Source organism: Manis pentadactyla, chromosome 2 (genome assembly GCF_030020395.1).
Source record: "Manis pentadactyla isolate mManPen7 chromosome 2, mManPen7.hap1, whole genome shotgun sequence".
Classification (NCBI taxonomy): Eukaryota; Metazoa; Chordata; class Mammalia; order Pholidota; family Manidae; genus Manis; species Manis pentadactyla.
This window is the reverse complement of record NC_080020.1, coordinates 9,196,995-9,221,000: the sequence shown is the minus strand read 5'-3', so window position 1 is coordinate 9,221,000 and position 24,006 is coordinate 9,196,995. Positions and strand designations below refer to the sequence as shown.

At 48.5% G+C, this 24,006-nt stretch overlaps 1 protein-coding gene across 4 annotated transcripts in view; it reads right to left on the bottom strand.

The window, feature by feature from the left end:
- SLC7A1 (solute carrier family 7 member 1) overlaps positions 1–24,006 on the bottom strand; it is a 74,148-nt gene that overhangs the window by 16,300 nt on the left and 33,842 nt on the right. Inside the window, exons 2-5 of one of the 4 annotated variants that reach the window (XM_036917325.2) lie at positions 23,285–23,381; positions 8,304–8,690; positions 5,049–5,207; positions 3,068–3,227 (exon numbers count right to left, since the gene is read on the bottom strand). In XM_036917325.2, coding sequence (XP_036773220.1) covers positions 3,068–3,227; positions 5,049–5,207; positions 8,304–8,673 — 689 coding nt within the window. In that variant the 5' untranslated portion in view covers positions 8,674–8,690; positions 23,285–23,381. The remainder of the gene's footprint in view (positions 1–3,067; positions 3,228–5,048; positions 5,208–8,303; positions 8,691–23,284; positions 23,382–24,006) is intronic. The other 3 variants (XM_036917326.2, XM_036917333.2, XM_036917334.2) reach the window with 3 other exon arrangements.

Sequence of the window (24,006 nt, the reverse complement as noted above, 5' to 3'; positions counted from 1 at the left end):
AAAAGGCTCTTGACATAAATCAATGATTAACCTGGTATCCGCACATGGTGGTTGTGCCCACTCATCATCTGGCACATGAAGAGACAGGGAGGCAGGCTCGGGGGGGGCGGCCGCAGCCACCTCCTGGCAAGAGGCCCGTGATGACAGGGCAGACGGAGCACCCCCCTCAGCTCGGCGCTCCTGCCCCTGCAGCCTGCGGAGCTGGCCCGCCTGCAGGATGCTCCACTGGCTTCCTAGAGGACAGCAGGGAGAGCAGCCGGCACAGGGACGGGGGAAGGTGTCTCAGTCGTCCCTGAGCCTGGGGAGGGGACTGACGGAGCTACTGTGGTGCTAGGATTGTCCTCTCCCAGGCACGGCTCTGCCCTCGGCCTCAGCCAGTCGTCCTCGGTCAGGACTCAGATCTGTCACTTCCACCTGCCCCTGATGTAAAGCACCTTCGCCTACACAGTAATGGAACTAAATTATTGTAGTTAGACATAGGACTACTAAGAATATAAACTATGTTTCTCAGGTTCTCTAGCTAGGAGGTGTAGCCATTTGATTTACACAGATGTGGTGTACGCATCTCCTGAGAAGCGCCCAAGGAGTGGAGTGGGGAGGAAGGTGCCCCTCTACTTTGGGGTTCCTTCCTGTAGGTGGGGGCTGGGGTGGGAGCAGGCGTCTTGGACCCCTGGGATGACCTTGGGAAGGTGGGCCATGGACAAGCCACCAGAAGAGAGAGCTGGATTCCTGGCCCTCCGAAGCAAAATGCTGGTCTGACTACCTGCAGGTGTTGACATAAGAGAACTGAGCCTGTATCATGGGGAAGTCAGTGTTATTTTTGGGTTTCCACTCTAACTGACACACACCATCCAACAGACCTTTCTCAATAGGTTTCCATGTAGGCTGATGCTTTATTCTTACCACATCTGTTATCCCTCCACAGGACACTAGATAAGAAAACCAGAGATAGCACCAGTTGAAGGCAGTAAGCGACCAGCCAGACTGTAGGATAACCCTCCTACTCCAGACCAAGAGACAGACTGACTCACAGTCTGAGACGCACCTTCACAGCCCGCCATGTAAAGAGCATGATAGAATCACAGACTGACATAGTCAGAACGGCCTTCAAACCCGGGCCCGCTGAAGCTCCTCCATGCTATGTGCTTCGGTTGGGAAATGCTCTATTATTTCAGAGAGACAAGCAATTTCATGCAAGGCTACATGGCCATTGTCAGAAATTGAATCTGACTGGAGCAAAAAAGAGAAGAAAGCAGCTGACAGGTTTTAATAAAATGAAAGAGCAAGGCTCGCACAGTCCCAGAGCACCCCACCTCTTCAGGGGGCTGACCGCCACCCTCCGTGGCAGTATGCTCCCAGGGTGTGGGCAGACACAACCAGAGGGGCCCAACCCGTGACCAGAGGCCAGGTAACAAACGCCACTTTGTCTGGAAGCCTGTACAGTTCATTATTGCAAGGCCATGAGCAATGCAAGTAAATGCCATCAGCTGGTACACATCATCTCTTCATGGAAATAATAAAATTAAATCCCAATTGACAACCAGGAACCATGAAGAGTCATCTGTATTTAAGTCCTGACCTGTAATAAACAGCAACCAGTAAAACAAGCTCCCAAAGTTTTCAGTCTGCTATGTTACTTCAAAGCCTATTTCCAACTGGTTTTACCCCACTTTTGAAGTAATGAGCACCAATGAATTTGGCATAAACGTGACTCAGGAATGTCTGGGAATAATTATTATAAGTCCTTACTTTTCTGTAATAAAGCTTAGTCCCCAAAAGATTCTTTTTCATTGAACTGTTAACTACATTAACAGTTAACTACATTAGCAAAGCTTCATGCATTTAATTCAACAGTTTTCTGTTTGCGTTGTCATAGCAAACTAGTCACGCACCAATGCCTGCCCACCCATCATAGCACTGGAGGATGCAGCTGGGTACCAGCTCTGAACCACAGACCAAGCTGGCCCGTGACCACGCAGATCCTTACTGTGGATCTTGTTTCTCAGCTTCCCTTGCAGCTAGATGTGCCTGCCTTGTGGATTCTTGCTAATGGAATGTGGGCAGAAGGGATGCATGTCTTCCAGATCTGTCCTTAAAAGCACTGGGCACTCTCTCTCCCTTTCATGCCAGTGCCCACAGCCCAAATCTGACCAGGCAAAGGAGGACATGCCCTCAGGGATGACGGAACAACTGGTAGGTCATCTGGGTCCCTGGAAGTCCGCGTGTAGCTATGCGGGCCAATCGACCGGGACTGCTCATTTTGATTACAACAGAACTGTATGCAAAATCTAATGCCCCAGTCTCCTGGAGCCCTAAGATTCAACTGAAAATCTGACAAAAAAAGATCAAAAAGATACATTATAATAGTTGGGCTTTTGATCCCTGGATAATTTCAGCTCATCAATGAGTATTGCCTGAAAGAATTAAAAAAGCACAGGGCACAGGGTTAGCCTGTCACCTGACTCCAACCCCGGGTGTGCTAAGTCAGAGAAACGTACATGTGATGGAGCCACTGTTTCTCAGGCCTCACGTGGCCCAGCTCAAGTATGAAAGAAAGAGAATATTATAATCACCTTTTGATACTTGAGTAATTCTTCAAACCTTCAGTGAAAGTTCCACATGCACTTTCTTCCCTCTATGTTATTAATAGGAAGGCATTTGAAAATAAAGTGGTATCACCATGATACTCCAGAGAAATCTTTTCTGAATACAAAATTCAGAGGTTGGTCATGAAAGGGATGTGAGGAAAAAGGGATTACTTAGTAAGTCTGACAGGGATCGTCAACTGTGTACAATTCTTTAATTAGAATGGAGACTTTGTTATCTGGAATATCTTTACTTATTATATAACATCTAGCTAGTTCAGGGAAATAAGACAACACAAATTTCAAACAAATAAAACACCCTTGGCTACTTCACTGCAAAAAAAAAAAATTCAAATTCAAATTACATTTCTCAGAAAGGCATGTATTGTTATGGCCAATCACATGCCCCATACATGTACCTGTTGTTAAGTACCAAATATGAATGAACTGTCACATGCAGAGAGAAAGGAGAAAAAACTCACTTATTCAAGCAGAGATGACTGGATGTGTTCTGGAGCTGCCAGTTTTCGATATTTCCCTTCACAAATCCAGACAACATTATGAACCCCAGGACCAGCACGTTGACACAAGTGAATACTTTGTTCACCATGGCTGACTCTTTCACACCAAGGTTTAAAAGTCCTGAAAAAGTGTGCAAACAGAAAATTTCACCTGGGGGTGTTAACTTCATGCCAGGCCAAGGCCTTCCTAGATCGGGGATGGGGACAGGGACAGAGATGGAGATGGGACAAGAGGGTGACTTATGAAGAATCCGGGTGACACCAAACCTCCCAAAATTTCTGTGAATCTCTGGGAATGGAGCTGAGCTATCTTTCTAGAAGCGGGGTTCAAAATAACCGAAGTCCATGGGGTATTTAAGAAAGCTATCAAAGTCGGCCTGGCAGGTCCCCTGTGGAATGGAGGCTGCCACCCGGGGCACCAAGGGACCGCAGAGATAGGGAACATCTCATCCAGCTGCCCTGGAAAGCACGTCTGTCCAAGGGATGACAAGAAGGCCTCACCCGGCACCCTCTCCTCTCCCTCCAGCACAGTCCTGGGGACGCCCCCTGGCAGCAAAATGGTATTTTCTCTGAGGAGGACACGCTTGCCTCTGTTTCTCATGCAGAATGAGAGATTTTCCTGTGAGGAAGTCACCCAGAACTACTTTGGGGTATTAGTAATCCTAGCAGCGACAGCTCTGTGGTGGTGGAACCTCGGACACGTTAAGGTTCCCCCTTGGACCTGGTACAGGTCTAAGCTAGACTGGGTCCAGCTGGGAAATGCACATTAACAAAACCAAACAAAAACCAGTGATAAAAAATGCACAGGAACCACATGACAGCACTGTCTCTGAGGCTTGTGCCACAGGACCTGCCTGGGGTTAGCATGCCATCTGGGGACATCTGGGGCTAAACCCCCAGCTGGGCACCAAGGTGCTTGGGAAGGAGCCCAGCGACACACAACTGCCACTTATGATTCAGGGTATAGTGCCCTGCTACATGCCTTTTGTACTCTTACAGAAAAAGCTCTGTGTAGTAAGACTGATTTCCGAAATACAGACATTGGAAGAGAACTGAGCGATCAGCCACAGGAACACCACTTCATCATGCTTGGCTGTTTGCTTTAGAAACATCCCTCCCTCTCATGTTTATGAAAATCTCACTACTGCAAACTTTATTTCTGATACATGTACCTGCCAGGTGGACCAGAAATACTGCTGAGACTGGCCTGTGTGAGATGATTTCAATTATGTGGCATGCAAAATAAGGCATATTGTTTTTAAACCCATCCAAGATTTTCTAACCTCAAAGGGGAATTCATCTGCATCTCAGCTTAAAGCTGGTCAAGTAAAGGCCCCATGGAACAAAACTACCCTCCTAGTGGCTGAGTCACGGACAAACGTCCCTAAGAAGTAGCTGCCATCAGGCTGTGTTCAGGCAATAGCTACAATTTTAAAATTCTGTACCCACAACTTTGTCATGAAACTTATTTACTTAAAGGGTATTTTGACGGCTGTTAGGTGTAAACCATCTGAGACTTCTCTAAAACCCGAGAAACACATTAGTGTTCCAGACGGACCGCATTCCTCCACACCTTCCTGGCTGGTGAACTCCAGCTTTTTTTTCTAAATGGTTGGTCATCCACTGAATTGAAAGAATTTGCATTCCTGGGTCATTTGTACAAAAAGCCTGTGGTACTACCAAAATCTTATTCCACAGTTACACAAACACTCTTTCGATGAAATGAAATGCAACTCGCCAGCTAGTAAATAGGCAATCCTATGTGAGTCTATAAGGAGTCATTAAGACGAAAAAAGAGAAGAGGTCTGGTTTAATTACAAAAAGAAAAAAAGAAAATAAGAAGAGAGAAAGAGAACAGGGAGAAACACTCTTAATGGGAGTCTGTCCTATACCTTGGACCCTTCAATGTCAACCCGATGTCTCTCTCAACGTGTGGCTTTACCTGTTAGGATAAGAATTATAATCACAGCAAAGATGTCGGGGTTTTCGGCCAGCACCCCGGGGGCATTCAGGGCCATGTGCTTCCGCGAGAACTCCCCAATGGGCTTGCCAATCAGTTCATCAAACGTGGCGCTCCAGGCTCTTGCTACACTCGAAGTACCTGTCACAAAACACACACGCCAGGGAAAATGGCAGGAAAACAATTAGGGTGGTTCATCCTCAAGCCTGACTTTTTTAGCATCCATTCGGGGATCAGATGGCGTGCTGGAGTTCTGCAGCAGCAGCAGCCGCACCCCTTAGGTGCTAACTTGGGCCCACGAGTGTCTGCCGTGAAGTGAAGAGGAAGGGAAACTGCCTAGGGCCTGAAAACAAATGCATTTTTCATCATAACCCAACATGCAAATGTAAACATGTTCCAAATATATCCTTGAATAATTTTCAACAAACGATGTTACCCTCACCACCTGAGAGGCACTGTGATAGTGTCTATTCAATTCTACCTATTTCATTTCATTACACAAATACTGGTGGCAAACCACGAAAACTGACGTCACCATTCTGCTCTGGTGATGGTTGGCAGGTTGAGACCCCTGCTCAGGAAGCTCCCTTTCCAAGACCCTCCCGGCGGCAGAACTGACAGCATGTGCCCCTCGGCCAATGCCCCTCTCCCAGCAAGAGTGGACCAAGGAGACCCACGTAGGCTGACCCTCACCCCGGAGCAGGCACTGGCCACCTCTGCTACTTGGTGCCCAAACCTAGGCTCGTATCACTTGACTTGGGGGCCATGGGTCCCCAGGTGTCTGACCACAGGCAAAGCCCAGCTCTCCTCCTCCTCCCCACACCTGCCGCCCTGAGGAACACGGATGGACGCAGCTCCCCAAATGCTCACAGCAGTTGTCTGTCTCTCTCTTTCAGTCGGAATAAAGTCGCTGTTTTTCCAGTGGTGTTTCTCAAGAAATATCACCCAAGTTCCAGTATTTACATAGAGAGCTCCCTTTCTTTTCAAAGGGGTCCCTGCCAATGGCCGTAGTCTAGCTCACCCACAGAATCTGGCCAGTGATAGGCAGAAAATAAGCTTTGCTATTTGGTCTCATGCTGAATGTTTCTCCAACAACTCAAAAATCTAACCATATTTCTTTATTCTGAGCAGCCAGCCTATTATGAATTCTGGCCATCAGGGCCACACCCCAGTGAGAAGAAGTGGTCCTCACAGAGCCAGCTGACGGCTGACTGGGCTCCCAACACCACCCTGCCGGGGGAGAGGGGCTGCCTACCCCACTCCCCAACTCTGAAACATTCAAAGAATCTATGTTTGCTGGAAAAACTGTGCTTCCCCTGCAGTGAAGGCTGAGCATCCTCTGCAGTGACACACAAGCCAAGAGCACTCTGGGAAAGAATCTTGTCTTTATGGGTCTAGAAGCAGCAGGTGCACATCATGCCCACTACTTTGTTTTATGTCCAGGTAAATATAAAAACATAACAACCCATTTAAAATAGTTACATTTCCACTGAGAGACTTCAGCTCGTGCAGGGTTTGTGGCTATACATTTTGGTGCTGTACTGAGAAAAAGCATCACTATGTATATTTTAGTTTTGAGCTTAGAAGAGGATGTAGGCTGTGCTGGCTCTCAGCAGATGCCACAGGTGCCGAGAAGCAAGGGAAGGTGCCGCTCAGGGGGCTCGGCCAGCTGGCCGGGGCAAGCAGCAGGAGGTACCCCACACAGGGGCCAGGGCCTGGCCCAGCAGGCGGCACCCAGCACCACGTACGACAATCCCAGTGGGGCAGACACAGCAGTAAGCCAGGACCCACCTGGCTCAACTTACCCCATCTTATGTTTTTTAAAAATATCACAAAAAACTTGATAAAATATAAATGGAAAGTTCAGTGGCTGTCTGTGTTTCTACTTTTGTGAAGTGGCCATTCATACCCTTTTGTTATTCTTATGTTCGGGTGTTTGTTTAAGCTGATGTGTTCAACTTCAGCTGTAATCAAAATAACGTAAATAAAGAAATGCCTTCTCACCTACCAAAGTGAAAAGACTGTACTTTTGGTGTTTTTGTTTGTTGGCTGGTTGTGATTAATGCCGATGCCCAGGGTCAGCAAGGATGCAAGGTAAGGGGCTCCCAGGCATCTGGAACATCACACGCAACACGGACCTTAAAAATATTCAGGCTCGCTGACCCAGAAGTTCTGATTCTTAGACCATCCTAAAGGAAGAAGTCATGGCTGTGCCCAAAGATTAATGTCTGTTAGTAATAAAAGACTAATTAACCGTTTGTAATAACAGCCAAACAACTGGAAACAATCTAAATACCCCTCAAGGGTATCCAGTTAACTACATTATATATATATATGGTATGCAATCATTAGGAATATTACCATAGAAAAACAGTTAACATTTGCATCTTACTACAGTGATGGACAGGGACTTCAATGGGGTGTGGGGGAGACTTGATAATATGGGTGAATATAGTAACCACAGTGTTTTTCATGTGAAACCTTCATAAGAGTATATTTTAATGATACTTTAATAAAAAAAGAAAAAAAAAGAAAAACAGGTAACACTATGAGAAATGTTCACTGTTGTTTCAGAAACACTGGACAAAAAAAATACACAGTTAAGTTCATAAAAATATTAACAATAGCTATACCCCTAAACTCCTATGGACAGAGATTATCTTATTCCTCTATTAAGTCCCTAATATGTAGTATGATGTCTGGCACTGAGGAGGCAGGCACTCAATAAATATTTGTTGAAAGAATGAATGAATAAATAACACAATTCATTCTCCAGGTTGTCAAACTGGGTAATCTCTATTTTCTTCTTTGTGGTTCTCTCTAGTTTCCAAATTTTTCTGTATCAGTGATGTATTTACTCTAGTATAATCAGGAAAAAAAAAAAAAAAAAAACCTCAGAGAGACTAAACCATTTTAAACTAATTAGAAACATCCTATTTACTCTGTCTCTTGTGCTAACAGGAATGACCTGCTGTTGGCCTGGCCTGTTCCCGCTGAAAGTCTGATGACTCAATCGTGAAAAACAAGGGCACAGAGCAGAGGGAGCCTGGCACCCACAGAAAGCCTCTACCTCTCATAGAGGGAAAATGTCCAACAGCCAAGCAAGGAGGTGGATCCTAGGGAGGAGCTAGATTCGGCGTATTTGGGAGCAAAGTGGGGCATCGCCCACAGTTTGGAGGTGAGAACATTAGGGGAGTGTGTGTGGGGGGGGGGTGCTCCAGGCCTCCTGGGACTTACCGATGATGTAGGAAAGGATTAAGTTCCAACCAGTGATGAAGGCCCAGAGCTCCCCCACGGTGACGTAGCTGTAGAGATAGGCCGAGCCCGTCTTGGGGACGCGAGCGCCAAACTCGCCGTAGCAAAGGCCAGCCAGCACCGAGGCCAGCGCGGCAATCAGGAAGGAGATGACAATGGCAGGGCCCGCGTCCTCACGGGCCACGGCTCCAGCCAGGACGTAGACGCCCGCGCCCAGCGTGCTGCCCACTCCCAGCGCCACCAGGTCGAAGGTGTTCAAGCAGCGCGACAGCCGGCTCTCCTCGCGGCTGCAGTCCACGACCTTCCGCCGCAGCATCTGGTGACCGATGCTGAGCAGCACTTTGCACCCCATGTCGCTGCCCAAACCTGCTGAAAGAGAACAAAGGCGCTTCGTTACTGCCGCTCATTTTCAATTTCATCCTCTAACCTCCTCTTACCGCAATTTGCTGCTAAAATGTTTACGCCTCAGAAGCCATGACTGGCTGTCAGAAATGCCACCTCCAGCTCCAGGATCGGGCTGGACCAGGACATACAGAGACACTCAGGAGGCCGGCAGGCCCCGCGGACTCGACTGTGAGGTCCCTGAGCTCCCACACTCACTTGCGTTCTTGACCGAGGGACTTCTTTCGGCAGAAATTATACAGCAGGAGAAGGGCAGACTGGGGATATGTTTCTGCCCTCAATAATCAGATGATTTACCAGGAAACACAAAACATTATTCCAAGTATACTGATATGAAAGGCAAACCAAACCGTACTTTGATTTAATTCTTAAACCCCAGGGGCTCTGAATAGCAATGACAACGCTTTTGAGACCTTTCTGGGATCTTCTAAGAAGGGCAAGGGCTAAGAACCAAACTGTTTCCACTTTTAAGTTAACACAAAGTTAGACCCAGAGCAGGAAAGTTGAGACTTTCTGTGACTGTTACTACTCTGGGAAGCACTTTTCTTCTGGACCAAAATAGGAGCCAGGGTGCTGCATGACAGCAGCCTGAGGTTATCAAGAGAGGGGCGTTATCGTACATAGTTTACAGCATGCACCCCTCACCCGGTTCGCACCCAGGGAGGGCCCCAGGACACCACGCCCGTGATGAGTGGCATCCCAGCTCGGTGTTTCAGTCATTCTGCTGTAACACACAGGCCAGTCTTACCAACGGGGTTCACTCCAGGGTGACTGCCGGCGAGCCCTTGGCTGGGGTGGGCCACCACCCACCTTCAAAGAGGTGGGACTGAACTCGCCACCTTTAAGTGTGGGCTTCCCACGTGACTTCCTTCCAAAGAGGACGGTGTAAAAAGGGGAGAAAAACGAACAACTTCATGGTGGAGAGGCCTAACACAGCACCTCTGCCAGGGGTCAAGGTCAGCATCTGTGGTGATAAGCCGTGTTGATGGCAGGAAGTGATGAGAAGGGCACCTCGCCTCTGCAGTCATCCCCCCCAAACCCATCACCCCAGGCCAATCCTGGGAAAATCATCAGACAAACCACAGCGGAGTAACATCCTACAGAACCCCTGAGCACTGCTCCCCAAATTTTCGAGGTCATCAAAAGGAAGGGAAGTCTGAGAAGCTGTCCCAAGCAAGAGGAGCCTATGGGGACGTGACTGCAAAACATAATGGGGGACCCTGGGTGGAGCCCTGGAGGAGAAAAAGGACGTTAGGGGAAAACTAAGGAAATGTGAATGGTGCATGAACTTCAGTTGTATCAATACCAGCTCATGAATTACAGTAATATACCACACTAATATAAGATGTCAGTAATAGAGGAAACCGGGTATGGGGTATACTGGAATTCTCTACTGTCTCCATGGTTTTTCCATGAATCTAAAACTGTTATAAAATAGAGTTTATTAAAAAAAAAAAAAGAAAAGAAAAAAAGCATGTGCTGAGATAAGCTAATCTTAGGTAGTGAGGTACAAAAATAACGGTTTTTCATCTTTATCATCAACTGATATTTATTGGCTTAACTTTGCTGCATTTAAGTTGCCAGCAAAGTCTAAATGGAGGTCGCAGCTCTAGCGAAGTCCATACCCTGCCTAGAACACCTCACTGCCTGCCCAGGGACTCCCCGTGGCCTCAGCCCCAGGCTAGGCCCCTCTGCGTGGCTCCTGTCGCTGGCCAGCTCAAGGTCACACATGAACAGGCTGGTCCTCTCTACATGTTATCTGACGGGCCGAGAGGAGAGAAGACAGTTTCTTATGACTCAAAGTTTTTCACTACAATGAGGAATAAAAATCCTCTGATCTGATCCCCTTGTGACAAAGATGAGGAAAAATAACTCAGAGAGCCAGGTGTCAAATAAGGTCACAGGCCTCCGAGGGTGAGGTGGGCCAGCTCCTTATCTAGGGCTCTGGCCTTCCAAGTGGGAAGGAAATGATATCACTGTGTAGCATGGTGGAGAGGAACTGGGAGGAAATGAGGGGAGAAGTAATGGGGCAGGAAAATCCCAGACTAGGGTTTCGTATGAGCAGGAACAACAGGCAGCCCCTGGGCCTGTTCCCGAAAGCCCCCAGGTCAGCAGCAGGCAGTGATGTTGGGCAAGGCAGGCTGCCTGGACAGGACAGGCAAGGGATCTGTGGGGCTGAGGGGGAGGCCTGGGGGGACCCGCCTGGGCAGCAGGGCCTGGAAAGGCCCCAGCACTGCTCAGTGAGGCCCAGGGAGCCTTCTTCCCAGAGCTGCCTTCTCCGTTCTTCCTCACAGGCCCTAACGGGTTTACGCAAGTCAAATTGTACATCACAACAAAGGGTGAACAACTGCTTGAAGAGCAAGTTAAGAAAGAAGATGCATTATTTCAGCACAACTCTTAGAAGAAAAGGCCAGGCTGGTGGAATGCAAACATTGCTGTAAAATAACTTCTCAACATCCTTCTTTGGCGGGGAGTATTTTGACAGACAGGACTCTTAAAGCGAAGCAGGGTCTGATAGCCTCCGATTTACTGCCTCGTTTGCAGCTTGGCTAGTAAATGCGACTGACACTTAGAGAGTGCTCCCTGCTTGCATCCTCTCCTAGCTGCAGTCTTGGTTAATACTAAGCAGATTCTCTCCCTAAAACAGTAAAAGCAAGTGCTGGGCAGACAAGGCAACTCAATGGCATTTTCCCTGCAGGCTTCAGAGTAAAGGAACCCGAGAGCACAGGAGGCTAGAACGAGTGAGTCATCAGCCTCCCTTTGGAAGACAAGGCCCATTCTGTCCTGGGCTCTAAGGGCTGGTCCAGAGCTTATACTCCTTTTCAAAAGTTTGCTGTTGTCCAGAGCAGAAGCAAAAGATGTGAGAGTGACCACACTGAGATTCTTGGCAAGAGGCACAGACATGCCCTGGGAACAGATTTCTGAGTCTCCTGAGAACAGAAGGTGAATGGAAGTGCAGCGACCTCGCGTTAGGCCGGAACGGCCCACCTGGACACGCACAGCTGCAAAGTTTATGTGCTACATGCACCTGAATGTGGCCCGTGCCAGGGAGCTCCCACAGGAAACCCTGCTCAAAGAGCCTTTGTCAGCACCGGGGCCTCGGCACCATCTTCAAGATATGGGGCAGGTGACTGAATTCCGTAAATTGAGATACAGATACTGGTTCTCAAATGTAACACGAAGAGGGGATTCTTTGCTAAGACAATGGACTGCAACTATACGGACCTAGTTTATTACTTCTGAACAGGTCCAGTAGCCCAGCTGCTGTAGACACTGGTTCCTGGTGCACCTCCCGCCCCCGTCCCCACAGGGGCCCTGGAGGGCGAGCTCCGTTCGCCAAGCCAACCAGGGGGAAGCACAGTAGGAGCCCTGACAGGACCGACTTCCCATATTTTTACCTTGGTTGCTTCTTAAGTATTGCTCGCTATGGGACAAAGGGCAGCTCAATTCCTCTGGATGACACTGGAACAAAAATGCACCCAACTGCTGCTGAGAGGCCCAGAGCTGGTGAGCTGAAGAATGGAAATGTCTCAAGGAGGGTGCTCATTCACCCTTTGCAGGGGAGGAGAAAATTAGACACTAACTGCATCCTGGGTTTATTTTTAAGACATCTTTTCTGACTCCTTGGAAGTAATGAAGACTATGTTCTCCAAGTGGCACCATCTGTCCGTATTTTGTGCACGTTGTACCACCACTGGCATTCATGCTATGACTCCAAGCTGCTCATTCAGCCAACAGTGAGCCTAAGTAACATGTCTCTATGCAAAACTCATCTAACCATCCCAGTCCCAGCAGTGTCAGGTTTAGATAAGACTTCCTGCTTTGACATTCATGCAGAAAGTTGCCAGAGTGTTTTGAAAGCATTATCTGGAAATTAAGCTAGCCTTTCTTATGGGGAGGAATTTGTACAATGGTTGATGCTGAAACTTTCATCTGAAGTTTTGACAGAAATCTTCCAATAGCAAGAGTCTTAGATGTGTCTTTCTCTTCACTCATTTATTATTAAAGAACACTTGACTTAGTTGGGATCCTCTTAGAAAAGCACAGAAAATCTGTCCTTTCCCCACAAAAAGTCTAACTCTAAGTTTTATTCTAGTAATCACTATAGAACAATAGGAATTTTACAGAGATAAAGACTTTTCAGTGCTGTTTTGAACATGCCAATAAAGGTGGGCAGTTGCTGTGAATGATACAGTTCTTTTTCAGCTTCAAATTTAATGGGCATTCCAATCACTGAGAAGGGCCAGCTAAATGGCTTGAGGAGGGAGGGGAAGGGGTCAGTAGGCTGTTATACTAGATTTACAAATGCCCCCCTCTGAAGAAAATCTTATTATGAGATCTTGTCTAAGCTAATCCTTTAAGTGGACTTTAGAGCAGCCCAGGACCCAAATGACCTGCTTTTGCCAGGTACCCAGTGGGAACTACCCAGAGTAAAACCGATCTAACAGGAGGCACTGTGGTCTACGTTTGTACCAGGCTAAAGAAAGTAGGTGTTTGTGAGGGTGCTGGCCGTAAGGGACACCTCTAATGTGTGGGAACACACAGCCAATGAAGTCACCGTGCCTTCCCTAGACTGTGGGCAGCAGGCATGGGGGCGGCTGCCCCGAGGCACCTGGGGTCTCTCAGCACCTGCATTCTGACCCGGAAGGGAGCACGATGCTGTGAACTCAGTGATCTGCATCCAGCTAGCAGAAGGGGGCCAGGAAAAGGGCATGTGAGGACAGGACGGGGCCACTGTGGGGAGGAGACTGGTGGCAAAGAAAACACACGCTCAGAAGGAAGTGTTTTCAAAGCCAGATCCACTTCCCCCAGATGGAAGGAGGTCCAGGTGCAAAAACTCAAATTAAACAACAAATCAGAGTGTGGAAGGGACTGGTGGACACTAAAGACGGAGGCCCCAGAAGTAGGTGTGGCAGCATGCAAGGGGGTCCGGAAATGACAGAACTGAACCAAATGGGACTACGAACAGCAGAGCCCACACGACGGTCATGGGCTGCAGCTGGTGGAAGGGGAGGGAGTGGCCCGGGCTGCTCACACACGTGTCCTCACTGGGCAGAAGCCTGCTGGCCTGCGGTGACATGGGACTCTGTAACATGCACTCTGTTAAAGCCCTACATTTGTCTGCTGAACGGTCTGTTAAAGACCCTCTGTTCAAGGTCTCCACTTGCCTGAGCCCAGACAGTGAACAGTATAGAACCAAATTCCACCCAAATTCACTGATCTCACACCCATTATGTGTTGGATTGACACAGCCAGTGTGTACAAAATGTATAACCCCGTGGCCCTACCCCAGGAAGCAGGATGCCAGGATGGGGAGCTGGGCCGAGAGGGTGTGGGACCAGGACACGGTTGACTGTCCATCTCCAAGGCCACTACTTTCGTGAGGAAAAAAGGTGGAATTTCATGAAGTGAGGATAAGGCAGAAAGCCTCTAAGTCTGCCTGAACACGTCCTTGCTTCTAGTCAGAAACCTCAGTTATAAAGACACTGTATTTTTCTAAAATCCACAACTTACAGGTAAGTGGCTTCTCACTGGATGCACCAGTGTCACTGGGCCACGGTGACTCTGACACCTTCAGCATGTCAGAAAGCCCCCGAGCCCTGCCTCCCAGTGGCCCACCTCATTCTACCGAGTCCACAAGGTCTGAATGCAGAGAGTCACCAGAGGCCTCTGAGGTCCCACCAACACCCACGTGTGCAGCCTGACACTCAGCCGTGAGCTCTACGTCTGCAGCCAAACAGAAGCGGGTGCGGGAGGCGGCAGGAGAAAAGCAGACGTTCCACATCTCAGTCTTGACTTCCAACAGAAAGAGGAAGAGGCCCCGGAGGGCAGCCACGGGGTCCACCTCGTGCACGCCCAGCAGGGCAGGGCAGCCTCCAGCCCGGACTGGGAAGTCGGGTAGTGGGGAGGCTCCAGTGCAGGGATGGCCAAGGGAAAGGGGAATGGGAATGGGGATGTGATCAGCACAGTGTCGGCCTCTCAGCCGGGGCGCAGAGCCATAGGGGAGCAGGGAACCCTGAGCGACTCCACGGCAGCCCTAAGTGGTACCACCACCCCATAAGCTCACACCTTGCAGAGACCCAAGCAGATAACCCACAATGCTGGGGGCTGATGACGCTGTACCAGTTAAAGAACTGCGGCAGGACAGGTGCCAGTCCGCTGCCGAGACGGTAGGCAGACAGTACAGTGCTCTCAACAGCTTCAGCGTCATGCAAAAACGTCAAGTGAAAAAGAACATAATATAATCCCAATGAGTACAAATGGGGGGAGTGAGTAAAGTACCAAAATATTAACTGAGATCATCTTTCAGATCATGGGCTGTTTCCTTTTTTTCCATATTTGCCATGTTATCTGTAATGAGGTGTGTTGCTTTTCAAAGGAGAAAACAATAGTCCTAACTAATGGCTTACATTCTGGGGCACCAGCCAAATGAAAGGTCCTCTACATAAACTATTTTATTTAACCTTCACACCACCTTATCTAGTGGTCAAAACTCTGCATTCTAGAAATAAGGAGACCTTGGCTGATGAGACCTCAGTAAACCTCAGCCCTGGCTGAACATTAAAATCATGTGGGGAGACTTTAAAAAATGAATGATGCCTAGCCCACCACAGATCTAGTAGCTTTTCTGAGGCTCTCCCAGGAAACTGGCCCAGGGACATGTAGGCTGTGAAGATGGAGTTGGGGCTCAGACCCAAGTCTTACTGCCTCCAAAGCCTCGCAGTGGCCTCTGAATTAGGACCTCCAGGTTTGGGGAAGGTGCGGTGGGGGGTGGGGAGAGGCTGAATAAGAAAGAAAGGGGGCAGACTGCACAGTTACCTGGCAGAGAGGCGTGAGGCCTCCCCAGGCGCCGAGTGCCTATACGTGTCCCACCTGAGGGCCGTGTCCTCATCACCCCCCAACCCCCCAGCACACAGGAGGCACCAAGTAGTAAATGCAGGGCCCCCCATGTACGGGACACGCCACGGGCATTCAGAAATCATCAGCTGACTTATGTTTAGGGAGGCAAAGGGACACAGATGGCTGTGTCATCTGAGGTGCTCCCCACCATTGCCATCCACAGTTTATGAGGGTTCCATCAAAGGAGGTTTTATGAGGCTAATACTTAATCATTTCACTCACCAAGGAGTCCATTTCTACTTCTCTAAATGAATACAGATGTAAAAAGATGCTAGCTGGGTTAAAAATCTAACCTCAGCAACAGTCTTGTCTGAAGCCTTGCAACAGCTCCCAGCACTCCTCCTCACAGGTGGCCTCCGCCACGGGGTGTGCTCAGCCCCACCGCCCCTCCTGCCTGCCCCTGAGGGTCTGCCTGCTCCACTGCAGGACAGCTTCGGTACCTGTCACACCCCTAGCGGGGGTTTCAGCAAGGCCCGCATTCCTTATCTTAAACAAGTCCGTGTCTGGGGTCTCAGTCTGCGCATCTGGAAGATGGGATGGCGTTACTGTCCCACCGCGGCAGGTACTTGTGAGGAGACAATGGGACCAGGCATGAGGGAAAGCACCAAAAAGCCCCCTTCATTATTCCCCAAACGCAAAGAACCGTTATTATTGCCACACTCTGGGCACTAATTCCTCATTCTCCTGTCTTTCTTCAAAGTCTCAAGTACCAATCTGTCCGTTAGTTATCTGCCTCTCAGAAGCAGAAGGCCATCCTAATCAGCTAAGGGGTCCCATCCCCGTGGCTGTCCTTAGTGGAGGCTCTGCCCCAGATCCCTTAACGCTGTTGACTCAACTGCACACAAACCTTTTCAATGTCGTTCACCCAAATTGGAGAATGACATGAAAATGGAGAATTCAGTAGAAGAACTATTCAGTACCTCTCACAAGAGCCAGATACAATCTAGAAACAAACATTTCCTCCTCAAGGAGCAGGATGTGATTAGAGAGTATTTTTGTCTCTGGACATGACTGCCATCGCTAGGGAGGGCTGCGCTTTATCAGGAGGGACCCTGGCCCTGTGTGTTGACACGCATTACAACAAAGATGTGGATTCCATCGGAGCTCAGAGCGCCTGTGACACGTGCCTCCAATCATACTTCTGCAGTGAGTAAGGAAAACGTTCTGCATCTGGTCACAGTAACGTGCAGCCAAGCGATCTGCACACTCTGCGGGCAGGTCCAGGGAAGACTTGCCGCTGCCTCCCTGGAGCAGTGGTGATTAATCCAAGCTAAACAGGGACCTGGCACTAAGGAGTGGGAGCTTCCATGACATCAGCTTATAGGACCTGTGGGCGCTTCATCTGGGCCTGTTACAAAACTGGCTCTCAAATCTCAAATGGAAAAGAAATGTCTTAAATAAAGTCCCCCTAAGATTAGAATTCAGACTTAATACCAGAACACTGCCTCTTTAATTCTCTAGGCCTCTTAAGATGTCCTGAAAGGTAAATCAGAGTTTTCTGTGGCTCCTTCTAGAAACGTCATCTTTCAAAAAAAGCACAATAACTGGCAGCTGGAACTAGAGCAAGGCAGAGGATTCCATGCAAAATTGATCTAACTTTTAATGCACATTCACAGGCCAATGTTTTTCCATTCACTCAGTCACTCAACAAACTCAGGCAGTTCACCGAGTTGCAGGTAATCCTGGGAACACCTTAGACCTCAAGTGCCTGTAAATTTTCACCCTCCCCCAATCACAAGCAACTCTTGAGAAACTTGGAATTTCTAGAAAATGCACTGGTTCAAAAGTAGACAAAGAAAAAAAGCTGTGAAAAATCAGGAACAGCTCCAGAATTGAAGATGGTCAGCTGGGGTCTGCCAGAAATGACCAACACAACGTCAGCCCAGCTCCATGAGAGATACATACACCAGTTCATTTAATCCGCATCAGAGATCAGTAAAGGAGCAATCGTTACTCCTGTCCTAAGAGTAAGATTCGACCTTGGATGGCTGGTTCTACTGCCCACAGTCACCTAACTGGGAAGTGGTGGGGCCAGGATTTGAACCTAGGTCATCTCATTCCAGAAGTCCTATTCCATGCCCGGTGCCAAAATGACTCAACTCTGACCGAGCTTATTCTCCCTGCTGCCTGACAGTTCTTGCTCTGTTTGTCAGTCAGCTTAAAATCCTGCAAATAACTGATTCACAGGGGTTAAGGGACAGTCTCTTCCTGAATGCCAATACCTCTGTAAAAATTAAGTCAATCGGTTATTCGCACAATGAATCAATGTTATCCTCCCACTTCCCTCCAGCCTCTGGACAAGATCCACCAGCTTTGAGGCAACAGAAGCACTATTTAGAACCGAGGAAGAGCAGGTACTTTGTGTTGCAGGGTCCAGCCAGGGCTTCAGCAGAGTTCTGAAAAGCATAAAGACAGAAAAGTCTTGGGAAAGGAATGTGGAGCAGAGAGGTGGCCAAAGCAGATGGACTAAACAGGAAGTTGGAGGTATTATGTCCCTAGTAAAAGTGGGGGTAAGTATCAAAATATATTAGACCTTAAAGATAATAACAACATACATGATATAAGTGTAAATAAAGAATGGTCTAGAAGGGGAATTGAGGTAGTAGTTTCTGGACAGCAGATTATGGGTAGATTTTAATTTTCTGCATTTTGACAACTTTTTCTATGAGTGTGTATTGCTTCTGAATTAAGGACAAGGAAATCCTTTAATGAAACCAACAAACAAATGGAAAAAAAGAAATGCATGAGGATCCAGACAAATTATACCCATGTGAACAGTTTGTCTGAGAGACGTGGATGATTGGGAGCAGGGGTTTCATTATACTTTCTCTCTACATTTGTGCCTGTTTGGAAATTTCCAAAAGTAAATGTGAAAAGAAACGAATTCATCTAGGGCTAACCCAGAAAACAATGAGGAAATTCTCCATGACCTATATCAAGTGCCCCAGCCCTGCCCAGGGTCAGGAGAGCCCTGCACGTTATAAGTCACTGCCACATGCCAAGTAGTCATTTACGTAGGATTAGGCTGGACCGTAAGAAAGCATCACTATTCAACCATACTCTACCTGGAAAAATAGCCATGAGTAAAGAATTTGTAATAGGCACACCTGTAATATGTCCCAACAGCTGTGTCCCTAGACATTTCTCTGAGTCAAAATCTGAATTATTTGGAGAATTTAACTAAAGTCAGAAAAGACAATGTGAGTTCCAAAAAGTACACTTAGGAAAAAAGGAGTGGTTCCTAGGTGAAAAACTGGTAGCTGCCTGTAGACACTCTTGGTTTTGTGCTCTACACTGGGGAGGACAGGAGTGCATTTTGTGGCTCACCTCTCACCTCTGAGCAGGCTACACTGCAACCAGGGAGACAGAGCACAGACCCGCTGAGCCACAGGTGATGACGGACATCAGACGGTCAACAGGGGAGGCTGGAGTGCAGCGTGTGGACGGCGCAGGAGGGCAGGCAGGTCAGTCCACTTACAAGACTCCTGACCAGCCAACTGAGGGATTTTACTTAGACGTAAAATTTTTAAGGCAAGGAAGAACATCAAGAAAATAGTATCTTGGGAGAATTAATCTGGTCTTGTTGGGAAAGACAGACTGGAAGGGAAAATGGCACCTGGACTGCCAACTGCTCATGGCTCAGCCTTCTTTTTCTGGGTAGCTGATTGATTATGTTTACTTTGAGCCTGATATTTTAATCTGCCCAATAGAGCACTGCTGTATGATCAAATACTATATACAACCTGTCATGTTTACCTGCCATTTGTTCCCCTTCTGTTTCTTTCCCAAAGAGCCTTGAGATATACACACTACTGACGCCCACGGTTACCATGGGGATTATCTATGTGGTGCATGTCACGTGCAAATAATCCTCAGCAGGAAATGCCACATTTTATGGTAGGTCTTCCTGTCCTATATGCAGTCATACTTCATCGGTGGTCAAAATTTCAGACACTCTTCCCCAAAGAAAAGCATTCAACATTTGAAAGAAACATCACAGCCTTCTGCTGTGGTTCACCACCTCCCCTGTCTTCAGTCCAACTACTATCTTACCCACCGTGAGGTTTCCTTTCTACAGGACAGGCTTAGAGGAAACAGCCTATAATGTGCAGAGTGGTCTCTAATTAGAGAGGAGAATGTGATTCCATTTGCCTGAAATAACTTTGAGGAGTCAGAAGCAAATGGCCAGTGATATGAGGACCCGTGAATACCAGCATGCTGACTCGACCATCAGAGACCAGGAGAGGGCTGCACCGAGGCTGGCACGAGTGGTGCACACAAGCAGCCCAGTGCAGGACGAGTGTATTTACTTCCACCAGACAAGGAGCTGGTTGGTAGCACTGAGCGTGAAGGTGCTCTTCTGTGGTGCCAGGTGGACGTGTGTGTACCATACCCGCAGTCAGTGCCACCTGCTTCGCTTTAATGGAAGGCTCTAGTGCAATGCCATAACAACAGACTGTCACTACAAAATGCTCCCCAAATTTGACCCTAGAGCCTCCCAGTACGCCTGCGTTCAGTTTTCCAGACTTCAGTTAACTGAACTTCTCCCCTCATTGGTTACTGCTTCATGACAATCAGGACATTCAGAGAAGGCGGAGACACAGCGTCTTCCACTGTTTCTAAGGAATTCTGAAAGGCTAAAAATAGACACGGCAACTTAAACCTGAAATTATGCTGTCTACATGCCCCACTACCCCAGAAAAACCTACTGTGAGGGCATCTTGCCTTCTAGACGTTCGCAGACAAGCCCCGTGAAACTCAGGGCCAGATTTTCCTATATGAACAAGGGGAAAAGACCACCCCTGGGTTCTAAAGCAGTCACAAAAAGGAATTTAACCCCAAATGTTCCTCGAGTAGAACTGGGCACCCTGGAGTCACCACCGCCCAGCAGTGTCAGCTGGGGCATGAGGACATGATGGATGGTGGCTGGAGGGATAAATGGATTCTGTGGAGTTTAATAGATTTAAAATCATGGAATCCTTGTGGAAGAAAGAAAGGAGCAAAATTACTTTTTGCAAAAGAGGACAGCAGACGAGAATGACTTTCTAAGGAGCAAAGGAAGGTGGTCTGCAGTGGACAGGCGTACGGGCCCAGCTGTTGCCGTGAGTGTGGGTGGAAAACGGGACCTGCTTCTAATGAACAGAATATGATAAAGGTGATGGATGTCACTCTGTGATTGTCGCCGTACATGAGGCTCCACCTTGCCAGCTTGGTGAAGTGAGTGGCTACGTGGGAAAGACCTGCACAGCGATGACTGTGGCCTCCGGGTCAGCAAGAAGGAAGAAGTGGATTTGGCCAACAACCTGAGGGTGCTTAGAAGCAGATCCTACCACAATCAAGCCTCCAGATGAGAATCAAGCCCTGGTCAATGCCTGCCTACAGCCTCGTGGGACCCTAAGTGCGGCCCCCAGCTAAGCTGCGCTGACTCCGGACTGCAGACACTGTGAGGAAATAGATGTGTGTTATTTCAGGCTCCCAAGTTTATGATTTGCTATGTAGTGATACATGACTAATCCATGTCCAGTCACGAGATAACACATCCATTTGCATTCATTCTCTCTTTAGACCTTCAGGAAGCTAAAAACCACAGCCCCGACATTTCTTCACTTTCTCTGTTTGGAGTTAAACTTCACCTGAAACATTTTTTTCTTGGTTAAGGCTGAATGACTTGAAAGTAATTTCAGTGTAATTCCTCTGGAAGAATGACATACATTAAATGGCTATTTCATTTCCTAAAAATTGTATGTACTCTGTGCCACTTTTCCAGAAGTTACAGGAGTACTAAGATGGGCAATACATGGCCCCCGCTCCCAGAGTGCTCACAGTTTGGACACGAAGATTAATGCAGCCCTCCATCCACTCAACAAATATTTATCTTATCCCTACTATCTGCGTCCCGGCCCTCTTGGCAGGAGAAGACAATTCGACAAATCAAAGAGCACTGGCAAGGGGGACAGGGAGCCAAAGGTCTGCAGGAGACGCACCACCTCTGGCACCCTTTGACAGCTGCTCTGTTTACCTTCACCGAGAAGGGGTAACATCATGGCCATGTCCAGTCAGTTGTGATTTCCCAGTTTACACATGGGTCACGTCCTGTGCCCGAGGACCCGGGAATGCTCAAGCCTTCCCCATGCATTTGGTCACAATACTGTTGATGCCAAGAGATCAAACTGTCTGATGTAGATCAGACTTTTCACTCAGCCGTGAGCACTCACTCCCACAAGCCCCGGCACTGGGTAACAGAGGAGGACGTTCTAGAAGCATCTGTCAGGACAGCAGAGACACACTGAGGATTGCAGCAAGAGGAGGAAGAATGCAGAATGAACTCCCTCTGACGTAAGCACTTTCACTAAGGAAGTGCCCAAAAGGGGAGGGAAAGGAAAGGACAATCGAGGCTCATGGCAGCTGACACTGCCACGCTATTTTTCACTTCCCTCCCGGCGAGGGTCGCATTTTACTGTCCTTGGGAAACTCTGCACCTTTCTTTCTGACACTTATAAGGACGCAACAGCCTCGTCTACAAGGGGCTTACTTATAACCATAAACCCCCAGAAAGTAGGAGCAACGAGAAGCCCCTCCCCATTCTTGTTTCGAGGCCATGTGTTCAAAGACACAAGCGCAAAGGTCTCTGGCTACATGCCCCCCAAAGTCCTTCTGACGAAGGGCTCAGTGCGGGCTGCTAATCCTGGTTGATTGCATGTGCATTCTCAGTATAGCTACACACTTGGAAGTAAGAAATATGAGAGCCCCAAAGGGCTGTGAGAATGAGAGGGAAGGAGAAAAGTCAGCTGAGGCTCTGTTATAAACACATATATGCACCCCTGGAAGATTACCACCAAGTTTTGCGATGAATAAAATAGCAGCACTAACGATAAACTCTCCATACTCAGGCAACCTGTTAATTAAAAAGTAACTGGATTTCAAGTGTATTAACAGTAGAACCCTTTTTTTTCCCAAACCACATCCTATGCCAAACCCAAATACAAGAATCAGATAAAACTGGAGCCACTCTTATTCAAAGAGAGATGGGGGCCTTGGCCTTCTGGCCCACCCCATCTGGCTCCTCGGCCCCCTCAGGACTCGGGCTCCAAGGACCCGCCGGAACTGCACTGACCGATGGCTGCTCGTCAGAGCACCTACACCCAGGAACAAGCTTAAGCAAGAGAAAAAAGTAGGAGCACGGGAAGAACAGGAAAAGATGAAGCGCGGCCGCAGAAGGGGCTGGAGCCAGTCCGCAGTCTGCAGAAATGCAAAGGCATCACGCCTCACTGCCAGGGCCGTGGTGCAGAGCATGGGCTGCTCCAGGGGCTGTAGACCATGAGGCACTGGGCGTCTACACCAGGAGTCCGGGGGAGGCAGAGCCTTCCTCCATGGTGAGTCTGGCTGACCAGGCCTTCATCTGGAAGGCCTGGCCACCTGTAGGGCGGGAAAAGCTGTTTGAAGGAGATACAGGAATTTAATGAACCACCAGTGGAAAAGGCACACCTGTATTCTGATGAGTCATTGGGGCCTGAAGAGCTATTATCAGTTTTAAAAGAGGAGGACTTAGGGTTTAGGTGTTAGTTGATGTAAAGAGGCGACAGCATGCTGAAGGTCTAAATAAATAACATGTTCTAGCACAAAGAGGCCACCAGACTGTGGTGCCGATGGGCAGACTGTGCCTGGAATATGACGTGAGGACTCGCCACTCTGTCACCCACGGATCACCTGGGTCTTGCAGCAGATGTCTCAGGGGGATGAGATGGGGGCGCCAGGCTCCTGAGAGGCAAGGATGAGACGGTCCGACCCCAGAACCTCCGAGCCTGTGGCTGCTACAGGGTGAAGGATCCCGTTCAGTTTATCTTCAGGCAGGACATCCCGACTCAGCCATGACACCAACGGAGGCCGGATGGGATGAACAGCTGGGCGCAGCAAGGTCCCATCACAGGGACTGGGCAGGGGAGGAGACAGGACACGGGATTACAAGCACCCACACCAGAGATCCTACCATGTTACTTCTACAAATGGATGACAGTATTTCAAATCAGGATGATATCAAAGCATCACCCAGACAGGCTTTTTCCACAAATCTAGGGCACAGAGGTGGATATTTGAAAGCTCGGGACCCTTGCTTGGGGCTGCAAAGGGGAGTGAATCCTCTCCTGACACTCGCCTTGAGCACAGAGGTCAGTAGGGACAGCACCTTAGCTGGGTCCTTCAGCAGCAGTCGGACACCAATCTGCGCCACAGGCCATCCTGCAATGGCACTCTCATGCACCAGCTGATACATGGCCCTGGGCACACACCTGCCCTGATGACTTCAGGGTGGACACAGATCGCTCTAAATGCAGGATGTGCACTGTCAGGACGTGCCTGGTGGAGTGGCCTGCAATCCCAGAAGGGA